This window comes from Gavia stellata, chromosome 1, assembly GCF_030936135.1.
Source record: "Gavia stellata isolate bGavSte3 chromosome 1, bGavSte3.hap2, whole genome shotgun sequence".
In the NCBI taxonomy this organism is placed as follows: Eukaryota; Metazoa; Chordata; class Aves; order Gaviiformes; family Gaviidae; genus Gavia; species Gavia stellata.
In genome coordinates, this window is record NC_082594.1 from 132,022,350 (window position 1) to 132,037,175 (window position 14,826).

General features: G+C 51.5%; 1 protein-coding gene across 1 annotated transcript; it reads left to right on the forward strand.

Moving 5' to 3' along the window:
* Positions 1 to 714: 714 nt before the first annotated feature.
* SCNN1A (sodium channel epithelial 1 subunit alpha) lies at positions 715 to 7,552 on the forward strand. Its single transcript, XM_059821628.1, has 13 exons — positions 715 to 732; positions 945 to 1,318; positions 1,742 to 1,997; positions 2,874 to 3,061; positions 3,869 to 3,969; positions 4,657 to 4,820; positions 5,166 to 5,264; positions 5,435 to 5,552; positions 5,804 to 5,882; positions 6,202 to 6,259; positions 6,385 to 6,440; positions 6,828 to 6,903; positions 7,131 to 7,552. The coding sequence occupies exons 1-13, from the start codon at positions 715 to 717 to the stop codon at positions 7,455 to 7,457; spliced, it is 1,914 nt and encodes a 637-aa protein (XP_059677611.1). The 3' UTR covers positions 7,458 to 7,552.
* The last annotated feature ends 7,274 nt before the right edge of the window (positions 7,553 to 14,826 follow it).

Sequence of the window (14,826 nt, forward strand, 5' to 3'; positions counted from 1 at the left end):
CAACTCCCCATCTACCTCGGCTTTGCCCTTGAAAAGCAGCACTGGGCGATTTAAGCCCCGTACGAGCCCTCACCGCCGCGGTGTGCGCACCCCAGCCGAGGGCAGGGCAGGCTCCCGCCGCCCCGGGAGGCGGGGGGGGGGGTCCCGGCCGGCGCTGCCTCCGGCGGGGCGAGCGCGGCCAACTCTTTCCGCAGCGCCTCTGCCCGCTGGGACGGAGGCGGGAGGAGGAGGAGGAGGAGGAGGAGGAGGAGGAGGAGGAGGAGGAGGAGGAGGAGGAGGAGGAGGAGGAGGAGGAGGAGGGACGGGCTGTTCCGCGGCCGTACCTGCCCGGGGCAGGGCTCCCGTCGGGGAGGACCGGCCCGGGGGTGGCCGTGCCGCCCGCCCGGAGCGCGGGGGCCGCGCCTTGACCGCCGCCAAGGTCACCGCCCCGGCCCCCCCCGGCCCCCCCCGGCCCCCCCCGGCCCCTCGGCCGCCGAGACGGGGGGGTTGAAAGAAAGAGGCTTTTCTCCCCCGGGAGCGGCGCCGGGGGGGGCCGGGGAAGGGGCCGGGGCGGGAGGAGGAAGGAGGGGCGGGCGGGGAGAGGCTGGCGGGGCCGGAGCCGGGCGGGGTGCTGGCTCCAACTGGAAAGGAACCGGTCCCAGCCCGGCCGGGGAGGCTGCGGGAGAGCCGGCAGCGCTCGGGGAGAGCACAGCGGCCCCGGCCCCGCCGCCCGCCATGGGCACGGTGCCTCGCGTCAGTCCGGGGGGGGCCGGGGGCGACGGGAGGGACGGGGTGGGGGAGGATCTGTGTCCCCCCCCCCCCGTCACCTGGGGGGACGTGTGCGTGGGGTGGGGGTCAGGGAGGAGGGGGTGAAAGCACCGATGTTTTGGGATGCGGAGCCAGTTTCGGCTTCCCGCAGCGGCGGTCTTGCGGGGCCACCCCCTAATTCTGGGTTTCTGCTGTAGGGTGGGTCTGTGAAGACAGGGAAGATGCCAGAAGGGGAGAAAACCAGGCAATGTAAGCAAGAAGAGGAGCAGCAGCAGAAAGAGGAGGAGCGGGAGGGTCTCATCGAATTCTACGGTTCCTACCAGGAGCTATTCCAGTTCTTCTGCAGCAACACGACCATCCACGGGGCTATCCGCTTGGTGTGCTCCAAAAAGAATAAGATGAAGACAGCCTTCTGGTCCGTTCTCTTCTTTCTCACCTTCGGCTTAATGTACTGGCAGTTTGGGATCCTCTACAGGGAGTACTTCAGCTACCCCGTCAACCTCAACCTCAACCTCAACTCCGACAGGCTGACTTTCCCAGCCGTGACGCTGTGCACCCTCAATCCGTACAGGTAAGAAATAGACTCCCAGAGCCGTCCACTGCCTTGACTGTTGCGGGGGTAGGATAAAAGCACGTACTCTTGTTCTCCTCGTCGTCCTTGACTGCCCCGTTTTGTAGCAGTGCTGGTGGAAAGGACACTTTTCACAGGCCTTTGCTGCTGCGGGGCGTTTAGAGTAAGGCATGTTAGTTTAGGAAGCTGTGCTCGGTGGTGTATTTTAGCCGTCTGCCCTGTAAACTGCCACAGGGCAAAAGCAGATGCGTTTACACATCTCTCCTACAAGGATGGTAGCCTCCAGCAAAGGGATGGATTTTCAGCTGGCAGCAGGAATGCCCTGAATCACCCCAGCAAACTTGGTTTGCCGCACATCTTACTCCGAGCTGTTTATGTGCATCCAGCCCTAAACCTTCAGGCTCCTCTCTCCCCCCCGTATAGGTACAGCGCCATCCGGAAGAAGCTGGATGAGCTGGACCAAATCACCCATCAGACGCTGCTAGACCTTTATGACTACAACATGTCTCTGGCACGAAGCGATGGGTCCACGCTGTCCACGCGAAAGCGTAGCTCGAGGAGCCTGCTCCATCATGTCCAGCGCCATCCGCTGCGAAGGCAGAAGCGGGATAACTTAGTCAACTTGCCAGAGAACAGTCCCTCAGTGGACAAGAACGACTGGAAAATAGGCTTTGTTCTGGTGAGATCCCTAGATAACCTCTGTCCTACCCACTCCCATCTCTGCCTAGCTGCTTCTGTCTTGCTAGACCCTTGGCCATGCCCTTCCCTACGTAGAAGTCTGATTAATTAATCTGAACTAGCTTTTGCTAATGACAGATATAGGTAGAGCTGAATCCTTTGCCCAACGCAATCCCGCTCCCCAAGGCCTGTCCGTGTCCATGCGGGCCCCAGGAGACTTGTCCACGTCAGTGCCCGTCTTTTCCTAGGTAGAGCAGGGAAACCTTGTCCTTCCTGAAGGCTACATCAGCCTTGCAGTTGCCTTTGGAGAGCCATTTATTAACATCAACCGCAGCATTGCCCAGTATAGCAAAGGGGAAGGTATTGGATGGCTGTGGGCCATGCGAAATGTGGTCATGGTCCCATTTGCTCTTAGGTAGCAGCTTCTTCGCCCTAGGGTCTTGGTGTTTGCATTTAAAAAGGCACTGAAGGACTGAAGCTATTCGCTTGCCATTTAACTGGAGCTCCCACAGGATCACAAAGGTTTTTCTGGACACACCCTGAAGGAAGGGCTCCCCACGCAAGAATTTAAAGCTTCTGGTTTTATACCACGTAGAGTCTCTGTGCCGTAGATCACCCTGCACACCTCACTGCGACTTGCTGCCTCCTGGGTTTTATTCAGCCTTGCTTGTTCACCTGGCATTTCCCTTCCACCCAGGAGCTGCCCTGGGTTTGCTTTTCCCCATCCTGCTGATCGCCTTTCGGTGCGGAGTTCTTCCACTCCCTTGGGTTCATCTCCTGCCCGTGCTGAGGGAGCACAGCTAATCCACAGACACGGCCTCGACTCCTGGACGAGACTTCCCTGACACGGCTGGTTTTCTCCTTCTTTTCCTAACAGTGCAGTGAAAACAACAAGGACTGTTTCCACCAGGCGTACTCCTCGGGGGTGGATGCCGTGCGGGAATGGTACAGCTTTCACTATATCAATATCCTGGCGCAGATGCCTGATGCGAAAGCCCTGGATGAGTCTGACTTTGAGAATTTCATCTATGCTTGCCGCTTCAATGAAGCAACATGTGACAAGGCGTAAGTGGTGGAAACGTCCCACCGTGGCTTCCTAACAACACCCCTATTTTGTGCCTGGGTCCGAGGGGAATTCAAGAAACCCGCATTAGAGAACCTCTTTCCCAAGGTGGGATCGTTCCTTGTTCAGTTCCCGTTGTCTCAGGTGATGTCTCATGAGTCTTTCCTGTGGGTTGTACCCACCAGGGTCACAGTTTCTGTGACCTGAAACTATGGACCTCAGAGGATGGTTTCTCCTCCTGGGTTTCACGGAACTGAAATGGTTATACCGGTACAAACCCCCAAGTGGGTACAGATGTGCAGTGTAGAAGTCTCTTTATTCTGCTCTCTACAGTGCTGAAGTGGTGCATATCAGCCCACATACGGGAGGAGAAGAGTGGGTCGTTACAAAAAGACAGTAAAAACAATATCCCACTTCTCTTTTGCCATTATTGGGCAAAAAGCCCCAAAGAGGTAGTGAAATGAAACTCATCGGCACGGGAGGAAAAGGGCTAGGAAGAGCTAAGGGTTTTGTCAATATTAGGAAGATAATACAGTAATTGCTAGTACTGCTAAAACCCATTTGAGCTCTCGGGAGTTAGCAGTATGAAAAACCTGGTGTGAAAACCTGTCCGGCTCCAGGACGTTTTTTACAGCACATTTTAATTGCTTTTCCCCGTTGGGGTGAGTTTACATAACAAATACTGCCCATCTGCTGCTGTAAGCCCCTCTCCCTGCAGGTGGAAAACAGAGTTGTTCCCTGCAGAAAGCCCTTCCCCTTGGTTTCGCAGCCCGTCTCACCCCATGTGAATATTTCTGTTCCCGTCTCAGGAATTATACCCACTTCCACCATCCCTTGTATGGGAACTGCTATACCTTTAACGACAACAGCAGCAGCCTGTGGACCTCCTCGCTGCCTGGGATCAATAACGGTGGGTGAGAGGCACTCCTTGGTGAGTAAGGAGAACAGCTCAGCTCTGTTTTCGCAGGAGGAGTTACAGGCATCGTGCCGTGCTTTTGCTGGCGGTGGCGGATTGCAGCGCTGCTCTGTCTCGCCCAAGCTCTGTTTTCACCCGGGTGGAGGTGGCTGTCTCACGGACGTGGCTGTCCCTCGCTGCTGCCCCTCTGAACTCTCTCTCTCCCATCAGTGCCTGATCCTGATGTTCGTTGCTCCCTCTGGACCAGTGCTGGCCCTTCCTGAAGTCCCCTGTTGAGCTCTAGCGCTGTGCTCCGGAGAGCCTGGTCTTGACCTCCTCCTTCCCCATTTTCCTCTTTCCAGCGACTGACCTGTTTGTGTTTCTCAGCCTCTCCAGGCCCGATCTCCAGGCTTTTCTTCCATCCGGCTCTGAGTCTCTCCATGAAATCTCTCTCCATTCCCAGTTCTGCTTTTTCTAAGCCACAATGAAGAAACCCAGTTTTCTCTGGCGTCCCCTGGAGCCTCCAGCTTTGTCTCTGGCCTCTCTCCAGGCACCCTCCCATTGCTGCCCAGCTTTGGTGCATCCCTGGGTGATGTTTCTCTTCCTTTATCTCTTAGTGACCCACTTCTAACCATTCTGCTCTCTCTCCTCTCCTGCACAATGACCAGCCATGACCTCTCTCGCTCTCTGACATTTCCTCAGGTCTCTCTCTGGTGGTGCGCACCGAACAGAATGATTTCATCCCTCTGTTGTCCACGGTGACGGGAGCCAGGGTCATGGTCCACGATCAGAATGAGCCAGCCTTCATGGACGATGGGGGTTTCAACGTGCGTCCGGGTATCGAGACCTCCATCAGCATGAGAAAGGTGAGGAAGCAGCGGGGGTAAGAGCTGTGGACGTGAGGTTATGGGGGAAGTTTAACTTGGTGGATAGATACGGATGGGTTGTCATGGACCCAGTGTATGTTTAAGGGAGGGGATTAATCACGTGGGGTGAAGGGAGGGGAAGAAGAGCAGCTTACTGGACTAGACGAGAAGCGTCTGGCAGCAATTTATCAGTGAACAACGAAACGGAGGAAAGCAGGGGGAGCTGGCACCCCGAGGAAGGCATAAAGAGCAGATGCTGATGGACAAGCAGTGTGTGGCATGGAAGCGCAGAAAGAGAACAGCAAAGTGCCAGTGGTTCCGTGTAATGACAGTTTGATATTCTAGGAGATGACTGTGCGTCTTGGGGGCAGTTACAGCGATTGCACAGAGGACGGCAGTGACGTGCCAGTGCAAAACCTGTACTCATCCCGCTACACCGAACAGGTAACTCATTATCACCGGTCCTGTGCCAGCCTGTTTCCCTACCTCCCTGAAACACTTCAGTCCCCTAACAGCCGCGCTTGTCCGTGGGCTCTGTTGATAGTATGATGTGATACAGGCTGCAGCAGGTTTGGTGCCCTTCTTCAGCCTTTTCCACCTCATATGCCTCCCAGGTCTGCATTCGCTCCTGCTTCCAGCTCAACATGGTAGAGCGCTGCGGCTGTGCGTATTACTTCTATCCCTTACCCGCTGGAGCAGAGTACTGTGACTACACAAAGCACGTAGCCTGGGGTAAGTGGACAGGAGGAATAGTAAAACTCATGCCCACCTGAACCTGTTTGGTCCACCTCATGTCCCACTACACCTCGTTGTCTTCAGTGAGCTTCCTGGTGTGGGACATCCAAAAGAGACTCTTGTCTTGGATGGTTAGTCCCTCTGAGCTGGTTGAAGGAAACCTCCTCTGGATTCCCCTCGCTGTCACACATCACCTCTCCTATACAGACTCTGTGAGCTTACCTGGATTTACTTTCTCTGCTGCTCAGGCTACTGCTATTACAAACTCCTGGCTGAATTCAAAGCTGACGTGTTGGGCTGTTTCCACAAATGTCGGAAACCTTGCAAGTAAGTATGATCGTCGGTCAGGTAGACTGGGAACTCTTTATTCCTAGAGGTCTCAGAAAACGTTCGCTGACCAGGGCAAAAGCTTGAGTCAATAGCTGAGCTGCAACCCGAAATGGTATTTCTCCCATCAGGAAGCCGAAATGGCTGAGGAGCGTCAGTGTCGGCTTGGGGGTGAGCTCCCGAGGACTGCGCAGGAGCTGGGTGGGAAGTGGGCAGAACTTCAGCATGGGAGGGAGTTTCCAGGTGTGCCTGGGGATAGAGAGACCTGGCTTTGTGGCTCCTACAGCTTCAACAGCTAACACGGCCTCTTGTCTTCCAGAATGACGGAATACCAGCTGTCGGCTGGATACTCCCGCTGGCCTTCTGCTGTCTCAGAGGTAAGGAGAGGGTTTCCTGGCTCCCCAGCTGTGCTCTGAACTCCCGTTTAGTCCTTCCTCAACTGGTACTAAACGTACAGGAGGTGACTGGTCACATAACGCAATTTATTGCACTTTCATTTCAGGACTGGGTTTTTTACATGCTTTCACAACAGAACAAATACAATATCACATCCAAGAGGTGAGAGCCCCTAAACAGAGGTTCCGTCCAAACCAGAAACCATCCCAGTGGAGCGTGTGTGTCAGGGGATCAGAGTTAAGATTAAATTAACGATGGGAAGAGATTAGGCATGGGACCCGTGGGACAAGGCCAGTGGATTTGAGTCAGAGTGGAGATAAACTGGGAATCCGAGTGGAGAGTCTGAAAAGGTCAGCTGCTAATATGAAAATAGTTAAGATTGTATTTTGTGCAGAATGAGGGAACTGCGGAGACAGGGCAAAGCCTGTGGGTGGTATGTGTGTGAGGAGGACGGCGGGGCAGAAGGGGACAGAGAAGACAATCAAGCTTGGTGAAGAAACACAGGGATTGCGGATTTGGGGGTTACTGAGCCCCATCTTTCATTTACAGGAACGGAGTTGCCAAAGTGAATATTTTTTTTGAGGAGTGGAACTACAAGACCAACGGGGAGTCTCCAGCCTTCACGGTACACGCTCTACTGCCATGTCCTCTCTAGCCACCCTTTCCCCTGCCACGTCCCTCCATATTGGCAGGCATTCATTCCGGCAGCATTGCTGGCTATCCAGTCTCTTTTCCTGCGGCAGGGCGGGAGGAACCCCCCCGCGCCACAGGGACACTGCTAGTGGGAGCAGGCAGGGAGGGAAAAGGCCGGAACGAGGGCTGTCCTCACTGCCCTTGCTCCATCTCTTGCAGGTAGTGACTCTGCTGTCCCAGCTTGGGAACCAGTGGAGTCTCTGGTTCGGATCCTCTGTCCTGTCTGTGATGGAGCTTGCAGAGCTGATTTTGGATTTCATCGCCATCACCTTTATCTTGGCCTTACGCTGGTTCCGTTCACGGCAGAAGCTCTCTCCACCGGGACCCCCTCCAAACAGTCACAATAACACTGCTTTCCAAGACGAGGCGCCAGGTCTCAGTGCTCCGCACCGCTTCACTGTTGAGGCTGTAGTGACCATGCTGCCATCCTACAACAGCCTGGAACCACGTGGGCCGAGCAGGGATGGTGAGGTGGGACATGAGTGAGGCAGTGGCTCATTCCACAGTTCGGATGGGTGGCAATTGGAGCAGAGGCTGCACACTTTCTCTGTGGGACCGCGTTTCCTTCTTTCTGGGGTGCCCTACCTGGACCATAGCAGAAGACTGCACTGTGGTTGGCCTGGGTTCATTGCTTTCACTACTGTAGGTGAATCCTTCGGTCTCATAAAATACTATTGCTCTGGGAATCACCAGGGATGGGAGTTGACCTAGTCTATGTACAGGGGAGATGTCCACTTGGTTTCCTTACACGTGCACACTTACGCATGCACTCGTGCTTTCTTTTCCCTGCAACAAGGATGCTGCCACAGTTCTGGTCTGTAGTAAATTAAAGAGGTTTGGCAGGTGAGACTGGCCTTCTCTGTGGTGTGACGAGGGACAGGAATGGAGTCTCAACAGGCTGAGCTTTGTTAAGCTTTCCCTAAGGCTGGAAACGGATTGCTCTTTCCTAGTTCATGAGCAGCTGAGGGAGCTGGGGTGGTTCAGTCTGGAGAAGAGGAGGCTGAGGGGAGACCTCATCACTCTCTACAATTACCTGAAAGGGGGTTGTGGGAAGGCGGGTGTTGGTCTCTTCTCCCAAGTGACAAGTGATAGGACAAGAGGAAATGGCCTCAAGTTGCGCCAGGGGAGGTTCAGGCTGGATTTTAGGAAAAATGTCTTTAAGGAGAGAGCGGTGAAGCACTGGCAGAGGCTGCCCAGGGAAGTGGTGGAGTCACCATCACTGGAGGTGTTCAAGGAACATGTGTACGTGGTGCTGCGGGACATGGTTTAGTGGGCATGGTGGTGTTGGGTTGGTGGTTGGACTTGATGATCTTACGGGTCTTTCCCAACCTTAGTGATTCTGTGATCCCAAGCCACTCACCCTCTCCTCCCCCCGAGGAGAGTCTACTTGTACAGCCCTGAGAGATGACAGCCACTGACATCACCTCAATCTACATTATGCACAATACTCCGGGGAGGTGGTTGACACTTGCTTTACTCTCAGGTCGGGACAAAACACCCCTGACAGAATAAGGTCTCCCTTTTTAAGCTGCCTGTGTGGCACTGGCAGATCTTGGCTGTATAGCAGTCTCCTTCCTTGTGATGCACCATACACACGTATGTTCAGTCATTTGACTGTTTGCCAGAGCGTTCGGGATAAATTCATCTCTAAATGGGAGCTATGGAACCAAAGTGGCTATGCACACCCTCAAAAACCTCCCAAACAGTATCTCTGCTGCCATAAGGTCCTGCAAAAATGGATCAGAATAGCACAGGTCATGCCAGGCATGCTCTGCTCCACTCATCCCTTCTCTGGTTCCCCCACAGAGGCTCTGCTGAGGATTGTGAAACACAAAGTGCTGCAAGCTTTCATCTAAGATCCTCTCAGGGAAAGCTTTAGCCTATTGGAATGGACCACATAAGCAATCAAGGCCAGGAGAAAGATAGTCCTCTTCCCAGGAACTAATCTGGGGATCTTCGCACACATCGTATTTCTCACAGTAAGCTTGCCATACTGTTTTTCACAAATGCTCAGACTTCTGCTGCAATGGTGTTTACACAGCACTTTATGTGGTATCAAGAGAGCAAGGGTGATGTCCTTAACAAACAGGATTACCCACTTGACCGGACACAAACACAGATATCAGAATTTAAGCATATAGTTTAGGCAAAGACCTGTGGTACCATGTACTCAAACACACTGCAAACAGCCTCTTTTGAATTTAAAAACTAGTTGATCATAACAAAACACAAACTTCAGATATTTTAAAAATTAAGGTAGATGCACCGCCCCTGGGAAGCTGGAGGATTTTACTGCAGTATATAAACTGTTGCCTCATTCTTCCCTTTGAGATGTTAAATACAAGCTTGTTGTACTGTTCTCGCCTTAATTACCTAAATGCACTTTTCACTGCCCAGCAGAGAGTGATTTTCTTTCTTCTCACAGATATGAACACTATCATATTCTTTTATTACACAAATATTCATGGTTTTTCAAACTTTATCCCAGTGCTCAGCTGATGCCCCTTGTTTGAAAGGGGAGACGATGTCTCTCTGCTGGGAATAGAAGCGAGCGATTCGGGGGGTGTCCTTCAGCAAGGGGGACAGCCTGGCAGGAGGGAGAGCCCTGCCACCATGGGCACTTAGAGGTGGGGAACATGTATTCCTCCCGGGAGGACCCCACGGGGAAAAAAATCAGGACTTCTACAAACATAAAAAATCCACTTTCTGTGTTTATGGGAGATTTTAAATGAAGTAAAAACCTGACACCGGACACATAAAGCTGTTTGCTTCACAAAATCACCTCCAAGTTAAGAAAGGAGAAAGAGCAGGTGCAACATCCAAAACAGTCTCTGTATATATCATAAACATATGATGATTCTTTGAGCATGATCTTTCCAGAATATCCAAAGAGTAAGACACGATTCTTCACATCACGCAGTACCTTGTGATAACCATAAAATTATGTGACCCACTGCATCACGCATAGTTAAGTGGGTAATTAAAGGAAGATTAATCAGAGGCATAACTACTTGAACATTAAATTCTCTTCAGCATCACAGAGAAAGCTGTAGAAGAAGGTGATGTATTCCCTAGGGGAAGCTTGCACCATATTCCCTCTCTCTTCTGTAAAAGTGTTAAAATGCAAAAAAATGGGCTTTGACAGATGAACTCAAAGCAATGGTCCCATTCTGGGTAGCTGTAAATGCAGAGTTGAAAGCCTGTACAAACATGAAGCTGTTAAACAAGTTAGTAAATAGATTAGCCCTCCCTGTCCTGAGGATCAGTGCAAAAATGGCCGTCTTGGGAGAAACCGAAACATCCCTACGCTTCTTGTAGGCTGACAAGATCACAAAATATCAGCTCGGCAGATGTGAGCTCGGTCGGGCTGAAAACAAGAGGCGAGTCCAGTGGCGCAGGAGCGAGAGTGCGGAAAATGGAGCGCTGACAATGCAAAATACTGCAGAAAAGGGGAGAAAGCGTGCATTTCGAGGGATTCGTCAGTCAGCAAAAGGAAAATTACAGGTCTGAGCTGGGGTGAATTTGTACAGGAGAAAGTTATGGGGATGTAGATGCTCAGTAGTCATAGGTACGTTAGGAGCATAGCGCAGTTATTTGGAGGATGCAGGAAACATGCAAGGAGCAACTGTGGGTCGTAGGACACTGAAGAAATACAAGTGTCTTTTTGGACTGGGGGCATCTGTCATGCAGGGGGAAGCAGAGAAGAAGGAATACAAGTGCTTGAAGGGGGAAAGAAAGCACAGGAGAAGATCATTTTGTGGGTGAGTTGGAGTATTTGAGTGGTTTGTTTTGCAGGAGTAAGCAGCACAGAAGCGGGTAGTTCCACATGCTTAAGGAGAAGAATGAGGATGAGAAAAAGGAAGGTTTATATGACGGGGAAATTACAGAGGAAGAAGAGGGATGAGCGTTTAGGAGCGTAAAAACAATAGCAGAGGGTTTGTGGAAGTGTTTGGTGCTGCTGAAATACAAGGGAAGAGAAGTGGGCTCTTCGGGGACACGGAACAACCCAGAGACAGGGTATAAAGGGCCCCGGTGTCGGTGGGACCGCGGCGGTGGCAGAGGTTTGCAAGCTGATTGAGGGCTAATGGCACTTGGAATTCATGGGCTAGCAGAGAAAAGGGATAGACAGTCTGGGAAATGTAGGGAGACTGACACTTCTGAGGGTTCCAGCTGTGAGATCAGGTGAATTTGGAGGATCTGAGAACCCCTGAGAAAGGTTTAGTGGGACTGGGGAAATGGAAAGAAGTACTGGAAGAAAGGGAAGAAGGGGCCAGCCCCTCCAGAAGGTCAAAAACTAAGCACAGGATGGTTGAGAAAGCAGGGAACACAAGGACAGGCATACCCTGCTATCTGCTGAAAACTTAAAAGTGTGAGAGTCACAATTTGACAGACACCAAAACTATTTTTTCATAAGAATTAAGGCAATAGACATGCATGGAAGTACAACGTAAGTGTCTAGAGAAGCTAGAAAATGAGAAAAACACCTGCTTCAGAAAATAAGCAATACATTTACAAGAACTAAACTCTGCTTGCTGGAGTACTTGGAGAAGCCAGACAGATGGGTGCAAGGTTCGTCTGCGCAGATCGATGTCAAAACTAGGAGGAATTTGAGGAAAGGGTTGCCAGGCTCTTGGGACAGGTTCAGTAAAATCTCAGGGGTGGAGATGTGCTACAGCAAGAAATGAAAAGGGCAGCAGTGCTGTTGGTGAAAGGACAGAGGAGAACCAGAGAGATCAGGAATACACCAGAGGGATGGCTGCGTTCAGTGTCGCAGTTCTTTATACTTACCACACTGTGCTGTATTTAAAGGCGCCTTGTGAGCACAAGAGAGGAAAAGAGCCTTCAGCATCCAAGTACATGCTTAAAGGCAATGGACTGAAAAAAGCTTAGTATCTGGAGATTATGGCAAATTTATAAAAAAGTAGTACAAGGGTTTTTGGAAAAGAAGCCTGGCAGGAGAGAACATGAAAAGAGTCATTTTGGCCTCTGCAAGAATCATTTAGTGTGTCTAGGCACTGAAGGAAGGGATGGTATGTGGCTGTTTATATCGGAAACCTGGGGAGCAAATAAGGGTGTGCTGAATAACTCTCTGGCAAAAAATAGGTCAAAGATTATCAGAAGCACGGAGGCTGAAGTGCAACTTTATTTTGGCCTGTAAACAGGGGAAGTTTTGTGAAGGGACCCAGTTACTTCGTCCAAGGGGAGGCACTGTAGGTAAACTGGAAGAAACGGGGTTGAACTCACATAGCCAACAGACACAGCTGAGATGCCTATTTTGTAAAACCTATATCCTTACCAGTTACATCTCTCGGAGAGTAATTATTTGCTTAGAGGTCAGAACAAAGACAAAAACCTCTGTACTTCCCCTTTATTGCCTCTCTTCCCCAAGTTAAGGCTTCCAACCCCAGGGGATACGTCAAAGCAGGGACCTCTGTCACTTCACAGGGAAGCTAGGTCCATGCAACAAGTGTTGGTGCTGCATTCCTACTCCCAAGAAAAATCTTTTGTCTTCCCCACCGTCAGTTACTCTCCAGCTGAGACAAGAGAAACACACCCATCCCACCCCCAATGAGAGCATGCACCCTACTTTACCCCCACCACATCTGAAGGTGTTGGGATGAAGCAGGTGATACAGGAGCTGCACATTCAAAGACAGAGCTTGAACTTCAAGACCTATGAAGAACTACTTCGCCAAAGCCTCGACCTTGCTTTTAGCACACATTTAAAACCGTGTTTTGTCCAGGATAGCCGACTCCGCAGAAGCAGCAGAGGTGCTGATGCTCCGAAGCACAGTGCCTCAGAAAGGCGAGCTTCCAGCAGAGCACGGTACTTTAAACGCCTGCTGGAGGATTTATGATTAGACACGCAAGCCTTTGCAAACACGTGCAACGTGACTCACGAGTTGGGCACAACCCTGGGGCAACTTTCAGCAGCACCTTCAGCCCCAGCTCTGTGCTCCAGAGCAGCTGGCCAGCTTCGGGAAGCCAGCACTCAAGTCCCTAGGTTTGGCCGGGGACTTAGAGGCTGCGTAAACGCTCCAGAAACGCATCTAAGAAGTTTTTCCAACCCCCCTACATGAACAAGGCTGAGAACTAACAGGAAGACGACACATGGCTTGGCAGGAATTGTAGCACAACTAGTTCATTCAGGTTGCACAGGGCTGATCTGTGCTGAAGTTTAGACTGCGCACGCCGCTTTAATCCACCAGCCAGCCCAGACACCCTCCTTTCCCAGGAAGGCTTTCACCTTTTGAAAGAATTAGCCTGGCTGCGCTGCTCCAAATTCCCCATTGACCACGCATTGTTCTGGTACGATTTTGGTGATGTTTAAGACATCGTAAGGGAACCACAGGGAATTTTACAACCTGAAGTTTGTAACAGCAGGGGCAGATAAGGGCACAAGTACCTCATTTTAAAGTAAGTCCGCACCGGACAAAGCTCCATTATTTCTCTTTAATCAGTTTTAAGTGTACAGTGAAGCAAAACAAGGGGGCACTTACCTTTATTCCAGCCATGCTCCAAGATATGCTGAGAACAGCACCCTGCTCTTGCAGCTCTCCATTTGGATCGTGAATGCATGTCCCAACACCACTCCAACCCCAATGGAGAATTATTTTCTGGGTTTAAGGACCTGAGGATAGGTTATTGAAACCCAAAGGCAGCACAGCCTGAGGAAGCACAGCTACGAGCAACACACCCTCCCAATTCAGGGGACTACCTCCCCGTGCCTTACAGGGCGGCTGGACATTTGGTGGCTGGAAGTAGAGTTGGTTTGGGCAGCCTCCTCCCCCAGAGCTGCCGGTTCATACATCTCGTTAGACTTACCCCGGTGTCAGTCCAGCACACAGTTGCAGTACAACTGGAACCACCACCACTGCGATGGAAGGCCACCCACTGCTTTGCAGGCCAGAACTTCAGGTGCATGTAGAATATGGAAGTGACCAGGAAAAACGATGCTCCAAGAAGAATTTGGTATCCCAGCCCCTCCCCACCCACTGACAGACCAGACAGACTCGGTACGGTGGTGAATTGTGTTTCTTAGAGACCATTTAAAGTACATGAGCTGATCACTATAACATGCCAGAGATTACAGTTGTGTTTATAGAGGAAGGAAATCAACTGCACGTGCGTGAGTGGCTGTAATGCTGTGGACAGCAGAGTCCCTTGCTTTTACTCAGAGGGCCTTGGTGATTTTTTTTTTTTGCCCATGCATAGAGACACAAAGGAGGGGAAAGGGAGCAGAAGAGGCAACATACAACATCTAAGAGAAAGAAATAGAAGAGACAGCCTAGGGGGACCTCAGCCCCCAGAGGAACAGGAGGAATGGGGCACCGAAGGCTTGTTTAGAAGAGTTCAAGAGAATTGCTGGTCTGGGGGCCTCAAGCTTGTATGCCCACCCCCTAAAATGATAGCAGTAAGTAGTACAAGCAGGCCCTGGCTCCTCTTCAGTGGATGCACTTCTGACCGTCCATCACATCTCAGTTCCACAGGGAATTAGGGAAGTGCTCAGGGGACGAGGGCTGCTTCACTCCAGATCTTCATCTCTGCCCTCACCCAAGGTGGAGAGGGATGGAATTGCAGGGAGATGAACTCAGCGCAAATGAAATGCTGGGGCATGAAGTGAGCATGCAAAACCTAGCCCCTTCCCAGATGCCCTGTGAGGAGGAAAGGGGCTTCCCCAGCACACCCAATGAAACAAAAAGCATCTGCTCCTCCCAGCTTTTGTACTTCACGCCCATCTGGGAAACTCCAGCGATGTTCTCCCCTGCCTCCCCGCATCCTCTTAAACCTAGACAGATCCCAGTGTATTCTAGAACCGAGGTAGAGCTTCCTAAATTAAAGGAGTACCCTCTTTC